A 25,202-nucleotide genomic window follows, 5' to 3' on the forward strand; every position below is an offset into this window, starting at 1 on the left:
TCAGGGTCAGACCCAGGGCTCTGGAGTCTTTGGAAACTCCACACAGACAGCAGCCGGGAGGAGGGTCAGACCCAGGCCTCTGGAGTCTGTGCAAACTCCACACAGACAGCAGCCGGGATCAGGGTCAGACCCAGGGCTCTGGAGTTTGTGCAAACTCCACACGGACAGCAGCCGGGATGAGGGTCAGACCCAGGACTCTGGAGTCTGTGCAAACTCCACACAGACAGCAGCCGGAATCAGGGTCAGACCCAGGGCTCTGGAGTCTGTGCAAACCCCACACAGACAGCAGCCGGGATCAGGGTCAGACCCAGGCCTCTGGAGTCTGTGCAAACTCCACATGGACAGCACCCGGGATGAGGGTCAGACCCAGGCCTCTGGAACTCGGAGGCAGTGTATAAGATGAGCCGCTGTGGCACCTATACTCTGTGGAGGGACATGCAAATGCCTGCACTACGTGGAGGAAAATGTAGACAGGTTGGTTAGTAAGTTTGCGGATGATAACCAGACTGGTGGAGTCGAGGATGGTGTAGACGACTGCCGAGGAATACAGCGCAATATTGATCAGTTGCAGATATGGGCTGAGAAATGGCAGATGGAGTTTAACCCAGATAGATGTGAGGAGCTTCACCTCGGGAGGGGAAATGCATGGAGACATTACTCTGTTATGGGCAAGGTCCTTAACAGTGTTGCTGAGCAGATCGATCTTGGGATCCTTGTTCATAGCTCCTCGAACATGGTTACACAGGTCAAAGGCTTATGGAATACTTGCTTTTATTAATCAAAATACTGAGTTCAAAAGTCAAGACGTTTTGTTGCAATTCTATTGAACCCTGGCTCCGTCACTTCTGGTCACCCCACTGTAGGGAGGATGATCACGATTTGGGGAGGCTGCGGAGAGGTTTACCAGGGTGCTAGAGCGCATGTGCTATCACAAGAGGGTGGACAAACTTGGGATAATTTTCTCTGGAGCGACGAAGGCTGAGAGGAGATCTGATAGAGGTTTACAAGATTATGAGATAAAGTGGACAGAGAGAGTGAGCAGAGCACCTATTTGTCTGGGTTGAGGTGTCTAATACTAGAGGGTGCACATTGCAGGTGTGAGGGGCCAACTTCAAACGGGAAGTTTCTTTACTCAGAGTGCTGGAAGCCTGGAATGCGCTGTCTGGTATGCTGACAGGGGCAAGTACATTCAAAGGGGATGTTTCTTTACTCAGAGAGTGCTGGAAGCCTGGAATGCGCTGTCTGGTATGCTGACAGGGGCAAATACATTAGAGGCACATGGATGCAAGGAAGGTGGAGAATATGGACATGGTATAGGTAGGAGAGATCAGTGTTTGGGTGTTTCTGATTTGCTCTTTAGCTGGCTCAGCACAACGTTTTGGGCTCAATGGCCTGTTCCTCTTCTATGTTCTATCATAAACATCACCGAAAATGTGATTTTCTGTAACATGAGCCCTCCTTTACCCAAGCAGTCAGGCTAACCAACATCTCCACCCACTAACCCATCAGACCACAACTTTATTATTTCCTGTCAGTCACCAAGTGTCACATGATTGACATACAATCACTGTACACAAGCTATCTAATGTAGTTATAGTTACTGCGTGCTTTATTATTGTGTTTTTTGTGCTGCGGCAGACCTAGAGTATCAATTATTTCATTCTCCTTTACACTGGTGTACAGGAGATGACACTAATCCATGTCTCGGAAGGTTTTCAGGCAGCGTATGTCAATCACAGGTAAATCAGGGCAGCTGGACGCTGTGTTGTCCAGGAGACGTTTTGCCACTCATCCAAGAGGCTTCTTCAATTCTGACCCATGGTGTTTTACAGACTCTGAGAGTTGTTGAAAGGTACCATTAGTCTTACCTTTGCATGAATGGAGGTGTGAACCATTGCAGAGATGGGGTAGAGAGGTTAGAGGTTAGAGGTTACTTGCATGGCAAGTAGCTGATAGGTGGTGTCGTAACTCGCCCTCTCTGTTCAGGATAGGTTTTCCAGTTTGACTGGGATGGCTTCTTTAACCCCTCTTTCAAGCCACCCGTCCTCTCTGATAACAACGTGCACATTTTGGACAAAGGGTTTTTAACAAACACCAAATCCCCGTTTTTCAAACCTGACAGAAGATTGTCCACCCCAAGGATCCTACACCCAAACATAAACAGAGTAATATTGTAGATGCTATCTGTGTATCAGTGAGACAAAAGAACCACTTCCCAGCGCACTCGAACCGGCTCACAAATCGGCGCGCGCCGGCATTGAGGCCGGTCCCAAAAAGGGCGCCAAGTCTGCTTCACCAGCAAGGGGAAAAGCCCGCATGCGGGACAGGACTGTGAATACGCGCCCAGGGAGGGCGGGATCAGGAAGGCTTTAAAGCGAGGCCGCGAAGTTCGAATAAATCTCTTTTGCAACTGCAGCTCATCGACTTCGTGTCGTTATTTCAGCGCTGCGTGTAGCACACCGCTATAATTGGTGACCCCGATGGCCCAAATGGTATTTGAGCCGAAGATGAACGACGCCGCATCTGTTCATGCGGTTTCGTTGAAACTGCCAAGCTTCTGGACGATGCGACCTCACCAATGGTTCCAGCAAGCAGAAGCCCAATTCCACGTTCAGCAGATAACCTCGGAGGACACACTACGTGGAGAGCTCCCTCGACCAGGACACAGCGGCCCAGGTTGAGGAGTTCATACAGTCTCCCCCAACAGACGTCAAATACACGGAATTCAAAACCCTGCTCATAAGGACTTTCGGACTCTCACGGCACGAGCGAGCTGCCCGCTTACTGCACCTGGATGGTTTGGGGTACGGGCCGCCGTCGGCTTTGATGAACGAGATGCTCTCCCTGGCCGGAGGACACAAGCCCTGCCTGTTTGAGCAGGCGTTCCTGGCACATCTGCCTGAGGACATACGCCTGCTGCCGTCCAACGTGGATTTCAGCGACCCCCGGAAGGTGGCAGCCCGGGTGGATGTGCTGTGGAAAGCCAAGAAGGAGAGTGGGGCGTCCGTCACACAGATCACCAGGCCATGCTCCCAGCAGCAAACCAGACCAGGCCCGGCCGCAGAGCCCGCTAACCCCAGAGGCAGGGGTGAGGAGACCAACGAACAATGGTGCTTGTACCACCAGTGGTGGTGCGCAGAAGCCCGCCACTGTAGCCCGCCCTGCAAGTTCCCGGGAAACGCCACAGCGGCTGGCCATTGGGATAGTCTCCTGTATGTGTGGGACAAGCGGTCGGGACGCCGTTTTTTGGTTGAGACCGGAGCTGAGATCAGTGTCTTACCTCCGACGAGTTACAACACCTGCAACAGGGCACCGGGTCCCACCCTGAGGACCGCAAACGGCAGCACAGTAAGGACCTACAGCACCCATACGGTGCGGCTACAGTTCGGCTCCAGCCAGTTCATGTGGGACTTCACACTGGCTGTCGTAGCCCAACCGCTCCTGGGGGCGGATTTTTTGCAGGCTCACAGGCTACTGGTCGACCTGCCGAGGCAGAGACTGGTCCACACCGAGACCTTTCAAACGTTCTCCCTGGGTGAAGCCCAGTTGCCGGCCCCAGACCTCAGCTCCATCACGCTGTCCGACAACGACTTCACCAGAGTCCTGGCGGATTTCCCATCGGTTCTAGCACCGCAGTTCACAGCGGCCATGCCCAGGCACGGCGTACAGCACCACATCCTGACACAGGGACCACCCCTCCACGCCCGCGCTCGGCGACTTCCCCCGGACAAGCTCCGACTGGCGAAGGAGGAGTTCAAGAGGATGGAGGAATTGGGGATCATATGGAGGTCCAACAGCCCATGGGCCCCCCCCTGCACATGGTGCTCAAAGCATCAGGGGGCTGGAGACCATGCGGCGACTACCGCAGGCTGAACGAGGCTACCACTCCAGACTGCTACCCTGTACCGCATCATACAGGATTTTGCAGCAAACCTGCACGGCGCACGGATCTTCTCCAAGGTAGACCTCGTCCGGGGATACCATCAAATCCCAATGCATCCAGACAACATCCCCAAAACGGCTCTCATCACCCCGTTCGGCCTTTTTGAGTTCCTCTGCATGCCGTTCGGCCTAAAGAATGCCGCACAGACGTTCCAGCGGTTAATGGAAGCGGTGGGACGCGACCTGGACTTCGCTTTCATCTATTTGGATGACATCCTCATAGCCAGCAGCAGTCGTCAGGAGCATCTGTCCCACCTCCATCAACTCTACGCCTGACTGAGTGAATACGGCCTGACAATCAACCCGGCCAAATGCCAGTTCAGGCTCGACACGATTGACTTCCTGGGCAACAGGATTACTAAAGACAGGGTAACCCCTCTGCCCGCAAAGTGAGACGCAGTCTGCCATTTCCCCCGACCCAACACAATCAAAGGCCTTCAGGAATTCGTGGGTATGGTGAATTTCTACCACCGCTCCGGGCAAGGACATTACCTGGGACGAGGAGTCCGCTGCCGCTTTCATTAAAACAAAAGAAGCCTTGGCAAACGCCGCGATGCTAGTGCACCCCAGAATGGACGTCCCTACCGCCCTCACAGTGGACGCATCTAACACAACAGTCGGTGGGGTACTGGAGCAACTCATTGCGGGTCGCTGGCAACCCCTGGCGTTTTTCAGCAAACACCTGCAGCCACCCGTGCTCAAATACAGTGCTTTCGACCGGGAACTGTTGGCGCTATACCTGGCAATCCAGCATTTCAGGTACTTCTTGGAAGGTCGGCCTTTCACCGTGTTCACGGACCACAAACCGCTTACCTTTACGTTCACTAAGGTGTCCGATCCCTGGTCGTCCCGCCAGCAGCGACATCTGTCCTACATCTCTGAATACACGACGGACGTCCGGAATGTTTCGGGAAAGGACAACGTCGTGGCGGACGCTCTCTCTCGCCCTAACATTCATGCCCTTTCCCAGGGGGTAGACTTTGAGGCGCTGGCAGAGGCGCAGCAGGCAGACGAGGAGATCCCTAGTTACAGAACTGCAGTCTACGGTTTGCAGCTCCAGGACCTCCCCATAGGCCCAGGTGAGAGGACCGTACTCTGTGTCGTCGCCACCGGCCAGCCCCGTCCCGTCGTCCCGGCACCTTGGCGGCGACGTGTTTTTGACTCCATTCATAACTTGGCGCACCCCTCCATCCGGACAACCGTCCGGATGGTCTCCAACAGGTTCGTTTGGCACGGACTCTGCAAGCAGGTCAGTGAATGGGCCAGAACGTGCATGCACTGCCAGACGGCCAAGGTGCAGCGGCACACCAAAGCTCTGCCGTAGCAGTTCCACCCCACCCACCGGCGTTTCGACAACATTCATGTGGATATCGTGGGCCTCCTGACCATCATGGACTGGATCACAAGATGGCCAGAGGCAGTCCCACTCACTGACACCACCTCCGAATCCTGTGCGCGGGCACTGATTGCTACCTGGGTATCTCGCTTTGGTGTACCGGCCCACACTACCTCCGACAGAGGCGCCCAGTTCACCTCCAACCTGTGGTCAGCTATGGCCAGCCTTTTGGGGACACAGCTGCACCACACAACTGCCCACAGACCAACGGCCTGGTGCAGCGTTTCCACTGTCACCTGAAGTTGGCTCTCATGGCCCGCCTGAGAGGACCTAACTGGGTGGACGAGCTTCCCTGGGTCCTGCTCGGAATCCGCACGGCGCCCAAAGCAGATCTGCACGCTTTGTCGGCCGAGTTGGTGTATGGCGCGCCCCTGGCCGTCCCGGGAGAGTTCATACCAGCCCCAAGGGAGCAAGAGGAAGAACCCGCAGCAGTCCTGGGCAGACTACGCGAGAGGCTCGGTAACCTGGCCCCCATACCCACTTCACAGCATGGGCGGAACCCGACCTGCGTACCCAAAGACCTGCAGAACTGTAAGTTTGTCTTTGTACGACGGGGTGGACATCGGGCACCGCTACAGCGGCCCTACGAGGGGCCGTTTACGGTGATCAGAAACAATGGTTCCACATACGTTCTGGACGTTGGGGGGAAAGAGGAGGTTTTCACGGTGGACCGACTCAAACCGGCCCATGTGGACGTGGCGCAGCCGGTCGAGATTCCGGCACCATGGCGCAGAGGCAGACCTCCCAAACAGGGTCCGGCCCAGACTGTGGACATTGGGGGGGTGTATCGCCGGTTCTGGGTGGGGGGGGGGTGGTTATGTGGCGACCCACTTTCCAGCGCACTCGATCCGGCTCACAAAGTGGTGCGCGCCGGCATTGAGGCCGGTCCCAAAAAGGGCACCAAGTCTGCTTCACCAGCAAGGGGAAAAGCCCGCATGCGGGACGGGACTGTGAATACGCGCCCGGGGAGGGCGGGATCAGGAAGGCTTTAAAGCGAGGCCGCGAAGCTCAAATAAATCTCTTTTGCAACTGAAGCTCATCGACTACGAGTTGTTATTTCAGCGTTGCGTGTAGCACACCGCTACACCACTTCATAAATGGATGGCCTAACTTCTCAGGTCAAGGCTCAGCTATATATCTACACCTAAAGGACAAGGGACACTTCTTTAATTACGACAATAAAGTCCTAACTAACTCGACCTTTCCCTATAACTCAGTCCTGGCAGCATCCTTGTAAATTTTCTCCGTACTATTACAAGGGTGGACAAGGAGGGAACAAGAAACTTGGTCAGTTTTTAAATTTTGTGCCGTGCAGCGATACGTTTATGGCTCCTGAGTCACTGGGCTGGGAGTCGTAGCCAATTCCCTCCTTTTCCCTCTTCAGTAATGAACAGACAGCACAGCACTGCCACTCTTCAGCTGCGAGGCATGTTCTCTGATGGCGTGGGCTAGTGAATTCAGAAAGAGTTTCTTCGAGTGGGAGTACCTCAAGAAGCAGCATCCATCACTAAGGACCTCACCCCTTCTCATTCCTGCCATCAGGGAGGTACAGGAGCCTGAAGACCCATGACCAACATCATCAGTGTTAACAAACCTGATTAAGGTATCAGAGAAAGGGATGTGTTTCAAGACTCGGATCCAACAATGTGCTGTTAAAACACAAGCTCAGGAAACAGCTTCACAAAGTCCATGTGAATAACAGAGTTACCGATCTTTCCTGCCTTCAGCTACCGCTTGCAGCCTGCAGGATCACAGTTCACTCACCACTTCCACTTCCAGGGGTTTCCAGCGGCTCTTCAGGGCAGCCAGGGAGTGGAGGAAAGGGAACATGGAGGGGTCCGTGTGACGCCAACAGCTGACCAGGAGACGGACGTGCAATCTCCGCTCGAACGCTGCCTTCCTCAGCCTGCTGTCGATCGCTGGCCAGAACCTGTGGGGTCACTGACATTAGTACTGGGCGCAATTGATCCTCTCCCCGGGAAACTTTGGACATGAACCATCTCTCCCCACCCTCACAAATTCCAAATGAGACAGCAGATACTGAAAATCCGCTCCCTGCCCTGCTGAGTTCCTCCAGCATTTGGACGTGTTGCTCCTGTTATGCCTGCAGCCCCCTCCTTTGTGAGAATCGCAAGATCACTGTTGGGTTGAGTCAGGAGACCCAGGAAATGAGACAGAGACGTGCGGAATGTCTCGTTCCCCCGGCAATGTACAGCTACGGGACACGGCCATTGTCTCTTGGAGACGAATTTGTGGATTGAGATACTATGCTACGTGAACGCCCTCAGGCAAAGTGGGCTGGTTGAGGGAGGGATTGCATCACCCCCAACCTGATTGACCTCTGCGACCCTGCGAGTCAGGATAAAAGAGGGTCTGTGGGAACAGCCCCCTCAGACGCACCAGAAGAAACGTTAGCGATCCCGTAATAGCGGGAAGCCATTTGAAGGAGGCCACGTGCGTTCAGTTCCGTTGCCTGGGACTGGTGGCTGGTATCACGGAAAACGGCTTTTAGCTAACAACGGGGAAACCAACTCCTCCAACTCAGAAGATTGGCATCATAAAAGACCTGGGCAAGTTTAACCCGTCTCTCTCTAAAACCCAAAACGCTGCAGCTTGAACGAACTAACAGTAACTGTTATATTTCCATCGGACAATACATTATCCCCTAGACAATGATAGAGCTATTTCTTATTGATTATTATTATACCCGCGCTTTTAGATTTAGTATTGACGACATATATTATCTGTATGTTTGCATTAATCTTATTTTTGTGCCCCTTTATCAATAAATACTTTTAAAAATAGTACCATCAGACTTCAACGGACCTCTCTATCTTTGCTGGTAAGTGACCCAGTTACAGGGTATGTAACACTCTCCTCACCACCAATTGGAGCAGGAGCACTGTACTTAACTTTGTAACTGTAGGATCAATTTTATGTTGTACAATTACAGGGTGTGACGTGTAATAAAACACACAAGATTCACAATTAGAAACACTAGAATTAAGAATGAAGGGGATCGTCATTGAAACCTATCAGATGTCGAAAGGTTTCAATCAAGTGAATATGCAGGAGACATTTCCTATGGTGGGAGAATCTAAGACCAGAGGACACAGCCTCAGAATCGAGGGGAATCCTTTTAGAACGGAGATGAAAGGAATGTCTTTAGCCAAAGGGTAATGAGTCTGTGGAATCTGTTGCCACAGGTAGTGGTGGTGGCCAAGTCATTGGATATACTTAAGGCAGAGGTTGATAGGTTATTGATTAGTCAGGGCATGAAGGGTTGTAGGGAGAAGGCAGGAGACTGGAGCTGATAGGGAAATGGATCGACCACAATGAAGTTGCAGAGCAGACTTGATGGGCTAAATGGCCTGACTCGTCCTATATCTTATGGAATTCCTCTGTCAATAACTATTAAGAACTAAAACACAACTTTATAGAACCGTAGTACTACTGGTAGTGTTCTTTTCTCTATATTTCAAATAAATACACAACTTGTTACTGTTTATCTTTTTTTTATACCTTTTTAACTATTTCCATGAAACTTTGGCTAATTGGAACAGCCACTTAAATGGGCCAAAACATGACCCAATTAACTGGAATCCACTGTTTATATTTCTATTGCAACTTACAGATTTAAAAAAATACTCCACTGCTGCAAAACAACAAATTCACAACATGTGAGTGATGTTAAACCTGATTCTGATTAGAACACTCTTTTACCAACCAGAGGTGGAATTGCTGGAGGCCTGACTCCCAACTATAACGTAGGTGCAGAATGCAGCTCACACATAACCAATGACCCAGACACCCACCCACACAAAAGGTTGCAGTTCTCTTTGAAAGGCTGGACAAAAGCAAACATAGATCACTGGCCAGTAACAGCCACTAGTGACAGCAAGTTTAAAATACAGTCAGATTCCTACACAACCCTGGGTGGGTTTTAGCTAAGCAGAGGATGCTTGGATTCCACCTCTGGGGTGGGTGACAGGGGAGCAACAGACAGCCTCATGAGTGGGACACAAACAAGGGAGACACAAGGAAACGCACATAGACAGACAGACGAAGAACGTCCATTACCTTCTGGGGGAAGTAAATATCGTAGCAGGGATGTAATTCATGACGGCCACATAGACAAACTTCTCTGCGTCGTCAATGATGCTGAGGATGGACGTGAGATCGTCGGTCCGGTTCTTTGGGCACAGAGCAGGCGGAGAGCTCTGGAAGGGAGAAGGGTTCAAGAGATTGCAGTCACAGTCTGTTTGCTGGAGTACGCACAGGGTGCAATGAAAAGCTGACTTGCAGCGGCATCCCAGGCATTGAGAATTAGAGACACGGACAGGGAAAACCCACAGAGGCCATACAAACTCCTTACTGGGATTGAACTCTGAACTCTGACACCTTGAACTCTAACAGCATTGCTCTAATCACTAAGTTACAGAGGCCACCCTGCCAAAAAAATCTTATCAATCATTGACAATTGTTCCAAAGGGTAGAGGGGGAAGAGTGGAAGTCCACCTTGTCACAAGTGCGGGGTGGGAGAATGAAAAAGCTGCATCTTAATCACAGGGGCGTTGGGCCGTTCACCTCTCCACCCACAGGCCAGATCTGGTTTGCTCCTCCAGGGAACTCACCGAGAAGTAAACGCTAGCTGGAGTGTTGTTGAACTTCAGTTCCATGGGACCTTCTCTGTTGTAGGCCGTGGAGTAGTTACTGGGCCAAGTGTGAGGGATGGTACCATTGGGCCCACCGATACTCCAGTACGCCTCAAAAATCTTCTCCAGGTCCTCGGCCAGACAGCTGCAGTTGTAGATGATGACTCCCAGCTCCTTCACCTGTTGAGAAAGACGAGGAGTTCGTGAACACGCGGCAGCCCCTCCCAAACAGCATCATCGCCTGTTCATTAGGGTTGGGTCCTGACAGTGAACACAAGGGCAACATGGGCAGCAGTGGGGAGAGGGAAGGGCTCTAGGAGCATCAGTTTCACTGAGGATCTTACTCAGACAAGGCATCGAACAACCTCTGTCACCCACAGCACACCCCTCGAAAGGGCAGCAACTGTGCCTGGAGGTGTGCTCCAACTGACAGCCCTCTAGCCTGGAAAGTGGGGTTGCCCGAGGTGCCTGAAGCAGCTGGATCCGTGGGAGTGTATGCTGAAATGTGACCCACACACCAAGCTGGGCTGCCCTGCCACAATCGCTGCAGAGCACCCAACAATCACCTCTCTGTGGAGGTCTTTAAAGGCTTGGGTCCACACTGGAGGATTCTCCAGTTGAAAACCGCAGATCAAAGTCCCCCAGCCAGCTGACATTTCACGGTCTCTGACAAGTGCCGTCCTGTACCTGTGTCAGCGATCTCCAGTCCATGTTGGCACTCCCAATGTACAAGTGTTTCTTATCCACGATCCAGAACTTGGTGTGTAGAACCCCCGTGGTCAGTCTGGGCATGTCCACCACCGTCACCTGGGCTCCTGCCAATGCATCAAACACACATTCACCCAACTGCACCTCCGCAGAAACACTGGGAACAGGAACAGGCACAGACCCCTCAGCCATCGACCTTCCCCGGTATTCAACACAATTGTTGTTGACTCACTGCATTCCCACTCTCTTCCCAATATTCTCAATGCCTTTGGTGTCCAGAACACTCAAGCAGGCCCTTCAGCCCACCCTGTTCCCGATGAACCTTTCCCTTTCTACACTCAACCCACGTGCACGCAGTCGGACAGTCCTTTTCCTCGCCATGTTAAATTTTCCGTCTACGCTTCCCATCACCTCAGGAGAGCACCCAACATAATCAAGGACTCTTCCCACCTTGCCCCTCCCATCAGATAGAAGGTACAAAAGCTTGAGAACGTGTACCACCAGGTCAACTGTTATAAAACTGGACATTAACGATGAACTCCTGAAAGCTCGGTCTGCCTCTGCACTGTGATGTCCTCCATTTTCTCCTCGTGGCCCCTCCCTTCCACTCCTCATGGCCTTTGCACAGTAATATCCCCCAGGGCAGCACATTCTCTATAACCATTTCCCCTTTCGTACCACTGCCATGTACTGATCTATGGAATAATGTCTAGATGGCAGGCAAACAGAAAGCTTTTTTGCTATATCTTCATGCATCTAATAATAATAAACCAATTACCATCAACTAATTGCTTCTTAAACATGGACTGTCCACCTTAACAATATTCAGCGACTTAACCATATAACAATCACAGCATGGAAACAGGCCATCTCGGCCCTCCTAGTCCGTGCCGAACTCTTAATCTCACCTAGTCCCACCTACCTGCACTCAGCCCATAACCCTCCACTCCTTTCCTGTCCATATACCTATCCAATTTTACCTTAAATGACACAACTGAACTGGCCTCTACTACTTCTACAGGAAGCTCATTCCACACAGCTATCACTCTCTGAGTAAAGAAATATCCCCTCGTGTTTCCCTTAAACTTTTGTCCCCTAACTCTCAAATCATGTCCTCTTGTTTGAATCTCCCCTACTCTCAATGGAAACAGCCTATTCACGTCAACTCTATCTATCCCTCTCAAAATTTTGAATACCTTGATCAAATCCCCCCTCAACCTTCTACGCTCCAATGAATAGAGACCTAACTTGTTCAACTTTTCTCTGTAACTTCAGTGCTGAAACCCAGGTAACATCCTAGTAAATCGTCTCTGCACTCTCTCTAATTTATTGATATCTTAACTTGACCCCCCCCCCCCACCTACCCGTCTACTTGTCAAAGCGTTGCAAACTCAGGCGCCCTTTCAAAATGCAACCGACTTAACCTCTCCTCATTCACAGAGTGGTCACCCACTGCCTCTAAGGCAGGAGTTCCCAACCATGGCATAAAAAAGGTTGGGAACTCCTGCTTTAAGACAAGCACAGGCTGTTCCTGGGTTCTGTCCCTGAGGACGGTCTGTAAATCAGACATGAAAAAAAATCCCCCAAAATGAAGTCGTCACAACCAAAGTAGTTTTATCTCCCCTTTTGATATCGCACTGCACTGTTACCCATTTCTCTAGCTGACCATATGATGTCGCTCCACCCACACTTCCTATAATTCATTCATATCATGGACAAGCAACATTTCCAGTCAAGATCCTCCATCTGGATTCAGCACACAGTGACATCGATGACAGGCGGCACAGGGTCACACTGGTGAACTGGCCTGAACCACTGGCCAGGACTACTGGAGTCTCTCTACAGAGCCGTTAGCCCCAATCCCCATTCTCCGCCACAGGTCTGCAGTCTCTCCCACCTCCGACACACTCCGGTATCCCGGCCGCTCCCCGGTTTCCTCACCGCTTTGCTTCAGCAGATTAATGTCGGCGAGAGTCTGCTCCTGGTTCGGCTTGCTAACAGCGACTCGGACCGAGAGCTTCCCAGATACTCTCTGTAGTTCCTTTAGTATGGCTTCCCCCTGAGGGAAGACCACAGATCAGGAGGTTAGTGACAGGAGCAGACAGAATTCAGCGCAGCACATTCAACAAAATGAATGAGATGAGGTGGATGGAGGCTGCAAGGAGAGAGATCTGGGCGGAAAATGTGTTCGCATCACGAAAGGAGACAGGACTGGTTAGCCCAAGACCCAACGGTAAAGCAAGGAATTTATAGTAAACCCTACCCAGCACAACTACTGTCACAACAGGTCTCCACAGCGCAGCGTGACAACCAAGAAGAGACTTATTTGCCCTGATTGACCTGCCCCTGGGCCTGACCAAACTGCCCATGCGGTTGAGGGCCCTGCCCAAGCTGGCTGCTTGGCCTTCTTCCAGGGGTGGGTAGATAGATACTTTATTCATCCCCAAGGGGAAATTCAACATTTTTCCAGTGTCCCATACACTTATTGTAGCAAAACTAATTATATACAGTATTTAACTCAGTATAAATATGTTAAGCATCTAAAATCACCCTCCCAAAAAGCATTAATAAACAGCTTTTAAAAAGTTCTTAAATAGTTTACTAAAATGCATTGAGTGGTAACTTAAGCTCAGTCCTAACCCCGGCACTTTAACATGTCTTGCCCCTGGTGGTTGAATTGTAGAGCCGAATGGCGTTGGGGAGTAATGATCTCTTCATCCTGTCTGAGGAGCATTGCATTGACAGCAACCTGCCGCTGAAGCTGCTTCTCTGTCTCTGGATGGTGCTGTGCAGAGGATGTTCAGGGTTTTCCATGATTGACCGTAGCCTACTCAGCGCCCTCCGCTCTGCCACCGATGTCATACTCTCCAGTTCTGTGCCCACGACAGAGCCCGCCTTCCTTACCAGCTTATTAAGACGTGAGGCGTCCCTCTTCTTAATGCTGCCTCCCCAGCACGCCACCACAAAGAAGAGGGCGCTCTTCACAACTGACCGATAGAACATCTTCAGCATCTCACTACAAACATTGAATGACGCCAGCCTTCTGAGGAAGTACAGTCAACTCTGTGCTTTCCTGCACAGGGCATCTGTGTTGGCAGTCCAGTCTAGCTTCTCGTCTAACTGCACTCCCAGATACTTGTAGGTCTTAACCTGCTCCACACATTCTCCATTAATGATCACTGGCTCCATATGAGGCCTAGGTCTCCTAAAGTCCACCACCATCTCCTTGGTCTTGGTGATATTGAGACGCAGGTAGTTTGAGTTGCACCATATCACAAAGTCCTGTATCAGTTTCCTATACTCTTCCTCCTGACCATTCCTGACACACCCCACTATGGCCGTGTCATCAGCGAACTTCTGCACATGGCAGGACACCAAGTTATATTGGAAGTCTGATGAATACAGGGTGAACAGGACCGGAGAGAGCACGGTCCCCTGCGGCGCTCCTGTGCTGCTGACCACCGTGTCAGACCTACAGTCTCCCAACCGCACATACTGAGGTCTGTCTGTCAAGTAGTCCATTATCCAAGCCACCATGTGTGAGTCTACTCCCATCTCCGTTAGTTTGTGCCTTAAGATCCTGGGCTGGATGGTGTCAAAGGCACTAGAGAAGTCCAGGAATGTAATCCTCACAGCACCACTGACCCTGTCCAGGTGAGAGAGGGATTTGTGCAGCAAGTACGTGATAGTATCCTCCACTCCCACCTTCTCCTGATACGCAAACTGAAGAGGATCCCGGGCGTGCCTGGTTTGTGGCCTCAGATTCTGTATTATCAGCCGCTCCATGGTCTTCATCACGTGCAACGTCAAAGCAACAGGTCTGAAGTCATTCATCTCCCTTGGTTGTGGTTTCTTCGGTACCGGGACAATACAGGATGTTTTCCACTGTCTGGGTACCCTTCTCTGCTCCAGGCTCAAGTTGAAGATGCGCTGAAGGGGTTCTCCCAGCTCAGACGCACAGGCCCTCAGTAATTGTGGGGATACTCCATCCAGTCCATCTGCCTTGCTGGTACAGATCTTCCTCAGTTGACCGTTCACCTGTGCAGCCGTAATCTTGGGCGTGGGTAAGGTCTCCTGTGAGTGGCTATTTTCCTGTGAGGGAAGTGAGAGGTAGGACGAGTAGAGAGACAAGCCTGGTGTGGAGTTCTGCGGTGAGGATGAGATTGTGCTATCGAACCTATTGAAGAAGTTATTCAGCTGGTTCGCTTTCTCCACATCTCCACTTATGTTTGCCCCCCGCTTTGCACCGCATCCGGTGATGATCTTCATCCCGTCCCACACCTCCTTCATGCTTTTGTTCTAGCTTCCTCCTATACTGCTCCTTTGCTCCCCCCTGAACTGTACTCTGTTCCTTCTGAACTCTTTTAAGCTCCAACTGATCGCCATCTTTAAAGGCCCCTGGCATCCCTGAAAGATAAAAGGTGCTGGCTATGAGCGTGAAGGAAGTGCTGGACACTGCAGGGAAATCAATGGCTTCCCAGATCAGTATGGCACTATTTTAATTCGGCTGGAGTTAGTCGGGTGCAACAGCAGCACAGCTGTCAGCACAATTCTATCGTAGCTCAGAGTTCAATTCCAATATGATCTGCAGGGAGCCTTCTAGTGCTTCTGTTTCCTTCCACATCCAAACTCGTTACCGGTCAGTAGGTGACGGTTATTGTAAATTGTCTGGGGAGTTAGGCCAGGGTTGCTGCACAGAGGGTCACGGGGACAATTCCACACTGTTTCTCTATCAATCAATAAGTTTAGTTGTCATTGCAGTTTGAAACGATTTATTGAAGCACTTCCAATAAAGTTGCTTTTTTCTTTGAAACAGGCAGCAAAGTCGATGACCAGCAGCACGGGGTCACAGATGTGGGAGAAGGAGCGACGAGATCTGGTCAACCGAGAAGAGTGGGTGCGGAGGGGCCATTTCCTATAGTGGGCAGGTCTAAGAACACAGGCCACAGCTTCAGGACGAAGCAGAGGAGGAGGAATTTCTTTAGCTAGAGGGTGGTAAATCTGTGGAATTCATGATGACAGACAGCAGATGAGTCCATGTCATTCAGTATATTTAAAGCAGAAGTTGACAACTTCCCCACCCCATCGCCCTCTACTTTTCTAAGCTCCATGTACCTAGTGAAGAGACTCTGAGAAGACCCTATTGTATCCGCCTCCAACACCATTGCTGGCAGTGCATTCCATGCACTCACCAATCTGTGTGAAAAACTTCCCTCTATCACACCCACCCCCCCAACCTTCCAAGCTCCTTCAAACTATGCCTCCTCATGTTAGCCATTCCAGCCCTGGGAAAAAGCCTCTGACTATCCACATGATCAATGCCTCTCATTATCTTGTACACCTCTATCAGGTCACCTCTCATCCTCCGTCGCTCCAAGGAGAAAAGGCCAAGTTTACTCAACTTGGAGGATATGTTCTTGAATAGTCAGGGAATTACAAGGAGATGGCAGGAGAATAGGGTTGGGAGGTACAATAAATCAGCCAGGAAGGAATGTTGCAGCAGACTCAATGGGCTGAATGGCCCAGTTTTGCTCCTACATCTTATGGATTAAGACCAAGTGACAATGAAGGACTAGCCACAAAGTAGCACAGTAATGTTGTGGTTAGCGTAACACTAATACAATGACACAGACTGGGGTTCAATTCTGTCGCTGTCCGTAAGGAGTTTGCACGTTCTCCCCATGAATGCGTGGGTTTCCTCCAAGTGCTCCGATTTCCTCCCACAGTCAAAAGACTTACAAGTTAGTAGATTATTTGGTCACATGGGTGTAACAAAGCTCTCTGGGCTGGAAATGCCTTTTACTGTGCTGAATCAATGAACTGAATGGGAACCTGCTGGAGTTGTCAACTCCCAAATTTCTACAGTGAGATCTACGTGGAGATCATTCCGACTGGCTGCATCACCGTCTGCTATGGACTGCACGGGATCAGAAAAGCTGCAGAAAGTTGTAAACTCAAGACAAATCCATCAAGGGCACTGGCCTTCCCAGCATCCAAAAGGCAGCATCCATCACGGGAGGAGATTCAAGAGCCTGAAGAGCTACACTAAACAGTTCAGGAACACATCCTCCCCTCTGCCATCAGATTTCTGATGTGGATAATGAGCCAGAACACTAGCTCTGAATGCTTTATATATATACACACACACACACTTATTGTAACTTAGTTTTTTTTAAGATCGTATACTGCAATGGACTGTTACTGCAACATTTTACGACGTATGCCAGTGATATCAAACCTGATTCCGATTCCAATTCCCTTGCAGCTGCTGTCATTGTCCTTCCTGGAGGAGGGATGGCAGAGTTTGGGAAATGCCGTCCAAGTATCTGGGCAAGTAACTGCACTGTGCTTTGAAGGCTCACAGCTGGGGCTCTGGAATCGTATTCATCCGGCCATCTGGAGACTGCTGCAGCACAGTCCTGACCACTAGGGCACAGTTCACTGGGAGTGGCCACTCACGTAAACAGGGCGGAGAAGGCGGCACTTAACACGCTGGCTTTCATCAAAGCGTCACGTTGAGCAGCAGGAACATTACACAGGTCTCCGCTTGGCATACTGTGTGCAGACTTGGAAACCCTGTTATAGGACAAGCTGAAGAGGGTGCAGAAGAAATATGGCGCCTACAAAAAGTATTCAACGCCTTAGAAATTTTCACGTTTTATAACACTGAATCACAGCAGATTTAATTTGGCTTTTTTGACACTGATTAACAGAAAATACTTTGTCAAAGTGAAAACAAATTTCTACATATTGGTCTAAATTTATTACAATTATTAAACACAAAATAATTACTAACCCCACCCAAGTCAGTAATTAGTACAAGCACCTTTGGTAGCAATCATAGCTGAGTCTGTGTGGATAGGTCTCTATCAGCTTTGCACATCTGGACACTGAAATTTTTCCCCATTCTTCTTTACAAAACTGCAGAAGCCCTGTTATGTTGCATGGGGATTGTGAGTGAACAGCCCTTTTCAAGTCCAGCCACAAATTCTCAATTGGATTCAGGTCTGGACTCTGACTTGGTCATCAGGATATTAACTCTGTTGTTTTTAACCCATTCCTGTGTAACTTTGACTTTCTGCTTGAGGCCATTTTCTTGCTGGAAACAAACCTTCTTGCAAGTCAAGGTTATCTTGCAGACTGCATCAGGTTTTCCGCCAGGATTTCCCTGTATTTTGCTGCATTCATTTTACCCTCCACCTTCACAAGCCTTCCAGGGCCTGTGGCAGTGAAGCGTCCCCACAGCCTGATGCAGCCATGCTTCATGGTAGGGATGGTGAGGTATTGATGGTGTGCAGTGTTTGACTTACGCCACCGTCTGATAGCCAAAAAGCTCAATTTTGGTTTCATCAGACCACAGAACCTTCTTCCAGCTGACTTCAGAGTCTTCATATCCCTTCTGACAAACTCCAACTGCGATTTCATGTAAGTTTTTTCCAACAGTGATTTATCTTTGCCTCTCCCATAAAGCTGTGACTGGTGAAGCACCTGGGCAACAGTTGTTGTACGTGCAGTCTCTCCCATCTCAGCCTCTGAAGCTTGTAACTCCTCCAGAGTTGTCACAGGTCTCTTGGTGGCCTCCCTCACTAGTCCCCTTCTTGCACGGTCTCTCAGCCTGCTCTAGGCTGATTTACAGCTGGGCCACATTCTTTCCATTTCTTGATGATTAACAACTGTACTCCAGGGGATATTCAGTGACTTGGAAATTTTCCTGTATCCATCTCTTGACATGTGCTTTTCATCAACCTTTGTGTGGAGTTGCTTGGAGTGTTCTTTTGTCTTCATGGTGTAGTTTTTGCCAGGATACTGACTCTCCAGTGATTGGACCTTTCAGATTCAGGTGTATTTTTACTACAATCAATTGAAACACCTTGACTGCACATGGTGATCTCCATTTAACTAATTACGCGACTTCAAAAACCAATTGGCTGCACCAGTGATGATTTGGTGTGTCATGTTGGGGGGGGGGGGGTGAATACTGATGCAATTATTTTGTATTTGTAATTGATTTAGATCACTTTGCAGAGATCTGTTTTCACTTTGACATGAAAGAGTATTTTTCTGTTGATCAGTGTCAAAAAAAGCCAAATCAAATCCACTGTGATTCAATGTTGTGAAACAATAAAACATGAAAACTCCCAATGGGGGGGGGGGGAATACTCTTTATAGGCACTCTACATGACAATGCTATCTGGACTGGAGAGTTGGTGTTACAGAGAGTGGTTGGCCACACTATCTGATTCCCTGGAGTATAGGAGAATGAGGGACAGATGTTTGTAAAATCATGAGGGAATGGATAAGATGGAACTACAGGGTTTTCCCTAGGGTTGGGGAGACCAAAACAAGAGCACAGATACAAGATAAGATGGGAGAGGTTTAAAGGAAGCCTGAGAGGTAACAGGGGAGTAGCTGGAATGAGCTGCCAGGTTCACAGCAGGTACAACTGCAATATTTAACATGCATTTGAAGAGGTATATGAAGGAAGGTGGGTTCAAGGGTTATGGGACAAATGCAGGCAGCTCAGACTAGCAGGGAGAATGCTGTGGTGAAGATGGGCTGAAGGGCCTGTTATGTTAAATTCATCTATGACCAAGGGTGGCCCGTGCATCATTCCGGACTCCCATCTGCCCGTGGAGAGGTCAGTGATGGGTTACAGGCAGAGGTCACCAACTGAGCATCTCCTGACCCACCTGCCCGGCTGTGGGTTCCTCTGTCCTCGTGTCGTTGTTTCTCATGGTCCAGTAGAAGGAAGCGATGTCAACGCTGCTCTCAGCACTGCTCAACAGCTTCATCCAGCCATCAGAAATGGAGGGATTCCTGGTGAAATTGGGATCAAAGTGCATCCCTTCTGGAATGCTTTCGACAAGGGTGAGACTGGGAACAGAAGAATGATCTTCAGTAGGTACAAAAAAAAATAATTTGTTACAACAAAATCTCTCCCCATCACTACATTTGGCTGACACCCCCTCACAGAAGTGGCATTAGGTAATGGGTGGGACCTGGAAGCTAGGGCTGTAATATTCCCCCCCCCCACCCCACCGATCCCAGTCACACCAAGAGGCAGGGAAACCTTATTAGTACAACGTTCCTTAATGTCATTTCCAGCATGATAGAAAACTGTTACTCCAGGTCCAATGCAGCACAAAAAAACACAACCCAATAATTTAAAAAAAAATCAATACATATAGGATAGCTTATATAGATTGACTGTATTGATTATAGCTTATATAGATTGACTGTATGTCCATGAAGTGACGCTAGGTACAGGACAGCCAGTACATAAGGCGACTCTGATAGGAAATGATAAAGTAGTGGTGGAGGGGTGGGTTAGTGGGTGGAGGTGTTGATCAGCTTGGAGAAAGTTACTGTTTTTGAGCCTGGTGGTCCTGGAGTGGATACTCCATATCCTCCCCGATGGGAGTGGGAATTAGTCCGTTCCTTAATCGTTCACAGATCTGGCACTGTCTATACTGAAGGAATGTCGTCCAGATAATCAGAAAAGGCTGCTACGTCTCATGGGGAAAGGCTGAGTGAGCCAGGGCTTTTCTCTCTGAAGCAGAGGAGGATGAAAAGTGACCTGATAGAGGCGTACAAGATAGCAGGAACAGACCAGGTGGGCAGCCAGACTTATTTCCCAGTATGAAAATGGCTTTTACAAGGGGTAATAAAGAGATTGGAGGAAAGCATAGTGGGGAAAGACTGTCAGAGGCAAGTTCTTTGCGCAGAGAGTGCTGAGTGCGTGGAACACCCCTGGGCTGGTGGTAGAGGTAGACACATCAGGGGCATTTAAGAAACACTTAGACAGCACATAGGTGACAGAAAAATGGAGGTCTATGCAAGAGGAAAAGGTTAGATTGACCTTAAAGCAAGAGATCGGCACAACATTGTGGGCCGAAGGACATATATCCAGATGAAGTGTTCTATGTTAGTGGCACAAACGAAAAGTTAAGCAGCCAAACTCTGTTAGCCTTAATGCTTCAGAGAATAAATCTTTATTAAGGACAGAACTTGAAATCCACTGGAATGACATCTCATATCTGACACTGAAAACATCTGCTTGAAACTACACTTAGAACCACTTTATCAGGTACACCTGCTCATTAGTGCAAATACCTAGCCAATCACGTGGCAGCAACTCAGTGCATGAAAGCATGCAGACGTGGTCAAGAGGTTCAGTTGTCGTTCAGACCAAAATTCAGAATGGGGAAGAAATGTGATCTAAGTGACTTTGACCGTGGAATGATTGTTGGTGCCAAATGGGGTGGTCTGAGTATCTCAGAAACTGCTCACCCCCTGGGATTTTCATGAACAGTCTCGAGAGTTTAAAGAGAATGGTGTGAAAACAAAAAAATACTCAGTGAGTACTGTTCTGTGGGACAAAACATCCTGCAATGAGAGGTCAGAGGAGCTGACAGTAACTCAAATAACCACACATCACTGTTGTAATGTGCAGAAGAGCATCTCTGAATACACAGCATGTCAAACCGAGAAGTGGACGGGCTGCAGCAGCAGGAGACCACAGACATACACTCAGTGGCCACTTTATTAGCTGAAACAAGTAAATCTGCTACAACAGGCATATCACTGCCAACACCACAGAATGCTCCCAGGATCAATCTGTTCCCCGGGATACCTGCAGGAGCTGATGTGTTTTGACACGCCTCCCTCCCCCAACCCTCCGGATAGTTGGAGAAACCACTGCAGCCCGGCATTGCCAAGGCTAACCTCAGGAGCCTGCCTCAACCCCGCCGGATGCCAGAGCCCGCTATCCCGTTGGTACCTGCAGGAGTCAATGCAAGCCCTGGTCTGGTCCTCGTCCGGCCGTAGCGCTCTGCCCTGCGTCCGAGCTGTGTGGCTGACTCGCTGGTTGAGGGGGAAGAGCAGCAGCTGTACCAGCATGAGGAGGACGAGGACGAGGATGACAGACAGCACCATGGCCGCCTCTCGGTAGATCTGAAGCAGGAAGGTTCATACTCAGTGTGGGTTAAAACCGCCAACCCCTCCGACACAGGCCCTTCCAGTAAGAGCAAGGCACAGGGCAGATTCTGATCATGCAGACCAGCAGATGTCCCGGACTGTGAGATGTTGCTTCCACTAATATCGATTGTTATACTGCTGAAACTACCCTGCCTGGTTGCAACATGCTCCGCTGTGGTAATTCCAATGTGCAAGAACATAGGAAGCTGCAGAGTAATGGACTCGGCTCAATACACCACGGGCACCTCCCTACCCCCCACCTTCGGTAGCTTCTACAGGAGCTGCCACCTCTGTCAAAGAACCCCAGCATCTGGGCCATGCTAGCATCTCACAGCACCATCAGGCAGGAGGTACAGAAGCCTGAAGTCCTGCCAGATTCAAGTTCAAGAACAGCTGCTTCCCTTTAACCATTCAGTTCTTGAACCAACCTGCACAACCCTATTCTCTACCCCAGTACGGCAGCACGATGTCACTTTGCATTACAATTTGGTCCTATTGTGTTCTTTCCTGTATAACTGTTGTTATTAAACAACATTTACAAGAAAGCACTAAATTATCTGAATCTACGTTTGCAGCCTCTGATGCTGCTGCAGATAACATTTTAATCACAGTGTGTACGTGCATGACAATAAACTCTATTTTGACACACTAGGATTCTAACTGGACCCCCACCACTCACTTTCAGCACCTGCCCTATGAGCAGGACAGACCTACTCATCCTCCTCACCCCTGGTAACAGACCTTCCCAACCTCAGGGATGCGTTGGAGGTTGGACCCGTACCTTGTGCAGTCCTGGGGTCGGTGGAGGGCAGCCTACACTCCCACTGGGTGATGGTAAAGATGGCTTCATCTACAGGGAGAAAGAAGGTCATGGTCAGAAGGAGTTAACACAACAATGTCAATGCGAAAGGATAGAAATGTTCGTCAGAGACAGAAACAGGCCTTTTGGCCCATCTAGTCCATGCCAAACCATCTAACCGGCCTACTCCCATTGACCTGCGCCAGGCCCCAAGCACTTCATATCCCCAACATCCACGTACCCATCTACACTTCTCTTAAATGTAGAAACCGAGCTCGCCAGCACCACTTGTGCTGGCAGTTTGCTCCCCATTCTCACGACTCCCTGAATGAAGCTGTTTCCCCTCGTTCCCCTTAAAAATTTCAACTTTCACCCTTAACCCATGATCTCTAGTTGTAGTCCCACCCAACCTCAGTAGAAAAAGCCTGCTTATATTTACCCTATTTATACCCCTTATAATTTTGCATACCTCTATCATATCTCCTCTCAGTACAGAACCAAGGATCTAGCAGGAATGAGAATCGAGTACGATAAATATTGATCATAAACTGGCCCTGGAGATGCCGATGAGACCAGGCCCAGTCCCGTGACACTACCCCCCTACCCCCAGCACAGTGTCAGGGACACAAATACCTTCTGGTGGATCAGCTGTAGCCTCATGTTGTTATCGCACAGGACTGGAGCTCAGTCACGTACCTGCAGAAAGGGACAAGGTGGGGCATTAGTGAGGAAGGGAAAGAAAGGCAGGACCACACACCCAGCAAGTTACCGAACAGAATACAGACCTTTCCGTCTGTTTTCCCACTTGCCCCAAGCTGTCACTCTGGATTTAAAAATAATTTTTCTCGTATCCAATTCCCTTATTTACTTAGTGATATTTGTTGAGATACAGCACAGAACAGGCCCTTCCGGCCCTATGAGTCGCGTTGCCTAGCAACCCCCGATTTAACCCGAGCCTAATAACAGGACAACTTACAACGACCAATTAACCTACCAACCGGTACGTCTTTGGACCGCCGGAGAATATACACGAGGAGAATATACAAACTCCTTACAGATGGTACGAGAAATGAATTCAAACTTCAACACCCCAAGCTGTAGTGGTGTTGTGCTAACTGTCACACTACCAGAACTAGAGGTCACTGGTTAATAGATCCCTAGACCACAAAAATCAGCACAGGTTCTTACATCGTTATCTCCGAGCCACTCAGACAGTGCCTGTCGATAACTTTGATTAGAATCCCTCAGCAGCTCGCTGCCCTGACCTTCACTGCCGAGAAGTGGATCACCCCAGCCCTTCTGAGTGACTGCTCCTTCCCAGCCGGTGCTGCTGAATAGACGCCACAGCTCCCATACAGCACTAGAGACCCAGGTTCAACCCTGGAAACAGAGTCTGCACGTCCTGTCTACAACCACGTGAGCTTCCTTCTGCATCCCCAAGACGCAGGGGCTGGTGGGTTAACTGTCGCTGCAAATTGCCCCCAGTGTGCGGGTGTACGGAAGAATCTGGGGGGGGGGGGGGAGTTGACGGAAACATGGGGAGAATAAATAAAAATATTTACAGTAAATTCAAGGCAGTTTAGCGTCATTTCCTGTAAACAAAAGTAAAGGAGAATGAAATAATTGTTACTCCGGATCCAATGCAGGATGAAAGACTAAGATGACAGTGGGTTAGTTGGTGGTTGGGGGGGTGTGGCACGTGGGTTAGTGGGTGATTGGGGGTGTGGAGGGGTGGGTTAGTGGGTGGTTGGGGGTATGGAGGGTGGGTTAGTGGGTGGTTGGGGGGTGTGGAGGGGTGGGTTAGTGGGTGGTTGGGGGTGTGGAGGGGTGGGTTAGTGGGTTGTTGGGGGTGTGGAGGGGTGGGTTAGTGGGTGGTTGGGGGTGTGGAGGGGTGGGTTAGTGGGTGGTTGGGGGGTGTGGAGGGGTGGGTTAGTGGGTGGTTGGGGGTGTGGAAGGTGGGTTAGTGGGTGTTTCGGGGTTGTGGAAGGGTGGGTTAATGGGTGGTTGGGGTGTGGAGGGGTGGGTTAGTGGGTGGTTAGGGTGTGGAGGGGTGGGTTAGTGGGTGGTTAGGGTGTGGAGGGGTGGGTTAGTGGGTGGTTAGGGTGTGGAGGGGTGGGTTAGTGGGTGGTTAGGGTGTGGAGGGGTGGGTTAGTGGGTGGTTAGGGTGTGGAGGGGTGGGTTAGTGGGTGGTTGGGGGTGTGGAGGGGTGGGTTAGTGGGTGGTTGGGGGTGTGGAGGATGGGTTAGTGGGTGGTTGGGGAGTGTAGAGGGTGGGTTACTGGGTGGTTGGGGGTGTGGAGGGGTGGGTAAGTGACTGGTTGGGGGTGTGGAGGGGTGGGTTAGTGGGTGGTGAGGGGGTGTGGAGGGGTGGGTTAGTGGGTGGTTGGGGGTGTGGAAGGGTGGGTTAGTGGGTGGTTGGGGGTGTGGAGGGGTGGGTAAGTGACTGGTTGGGGGGTGTGGAGGGGTGGGTTAGTGGGTGGTGAGGGGGTGTGGAGGGGTGGGTTAGTGGGTGGTGAGGGGGTGTGGAGGGGTGGGTTAGTGGGTGGTTGGGGGTGTGGAGGGGTGGGTTAGTGGGTGGTTGGGGGGTGTGGAGGGGTGGGTTAGTGGGTGGTTGGGGGGTGTGGAGGGGTGGGTTAGTGGGTGGTTGGGGGTGTGGAGGGGTGGGTTAGTGGGTGGTTGAGGGTGTGGAGGGTGTGTTAGTGGGTGGTTGGGGGTATGGTGGGTTA

The 25,202-nt window shown here is 50.3% G+C and overlaps 1 protein-coding gene across 4 annotated transcripts in view; it reads right to left on the reverse strand.

The window, feature by feature from the left end:
• Positions 1 to 25,202, reverse strand: part of pld3 (phospholipase D family, member 3) — a 62,720-nt gene that overhangs the window by 17,274 nt on the left and 20,244 nt on the right. For 3 of the 4 annotated variants that reach the window (XM_059951408.1, XM_059951407.1, XM_059951409.1), the window contains 9 exons: positions 23,111 to 23,173; positions 22,460 to 22,528; positions 21,482 to 21,654; positions 19,392 to 19,575; positions 12,643 to 12,760; positions 10,681 to 10,808; positions 9,973 to 10,173; positions 9,419 to 9,558; positions 7,103 to 7,268 (listed from right to left, as the gene is read on the reverse strand). In XM_059951408.1, the coding sequence (XP_059807391.1) occupies positions 7,103 to 7,268; positions 9,419 to 9,558; positions 9,973 to 10,173; positions 10,681 to 10,808; positions 12,643 to 12,760; positions 19,392 to 19,575; positions 21,482 to 21,654; positions 22,460 to 22,528; positions 23,111 to 23,137 (1,206 nt within the window). In that variant the 5' untranslated portion in view covers positions 23,138 to 23,173. Of the gene's footprint in view, positions 1 to 7,102; positions 7,269 to 9,418; positions 9,559 to 9,972; positions 10,174 to 10,680; positions 10,809 to 12,642; positions 12,761 to 19,391; positions 19,576 to 21,481; positions 21,655 to 22,459; positions 22,529 to 23,110; positions 23,174 to 23,665; positions 23,686 to 25,202 lie in introns of those variants that run through there. The other variant, XM_059951411.1, reaches the window with a different exon arrangement.

This window comes from Hypanus sabinus, chromosome 26, assembly GCF_030144855.1.
Source record: "Hypanus sabinus isolate sHypSab1 chromosome 26, sHypSab1.hap1, whole genome shotgun sequence".
Classification (NCBI taxonomy): Eukaryota; Metazoa; Chordata; class Chondrichthyes; order Myliobatiformes; family Dasyatidae; genus Hypanus; species Hypanus sabinus.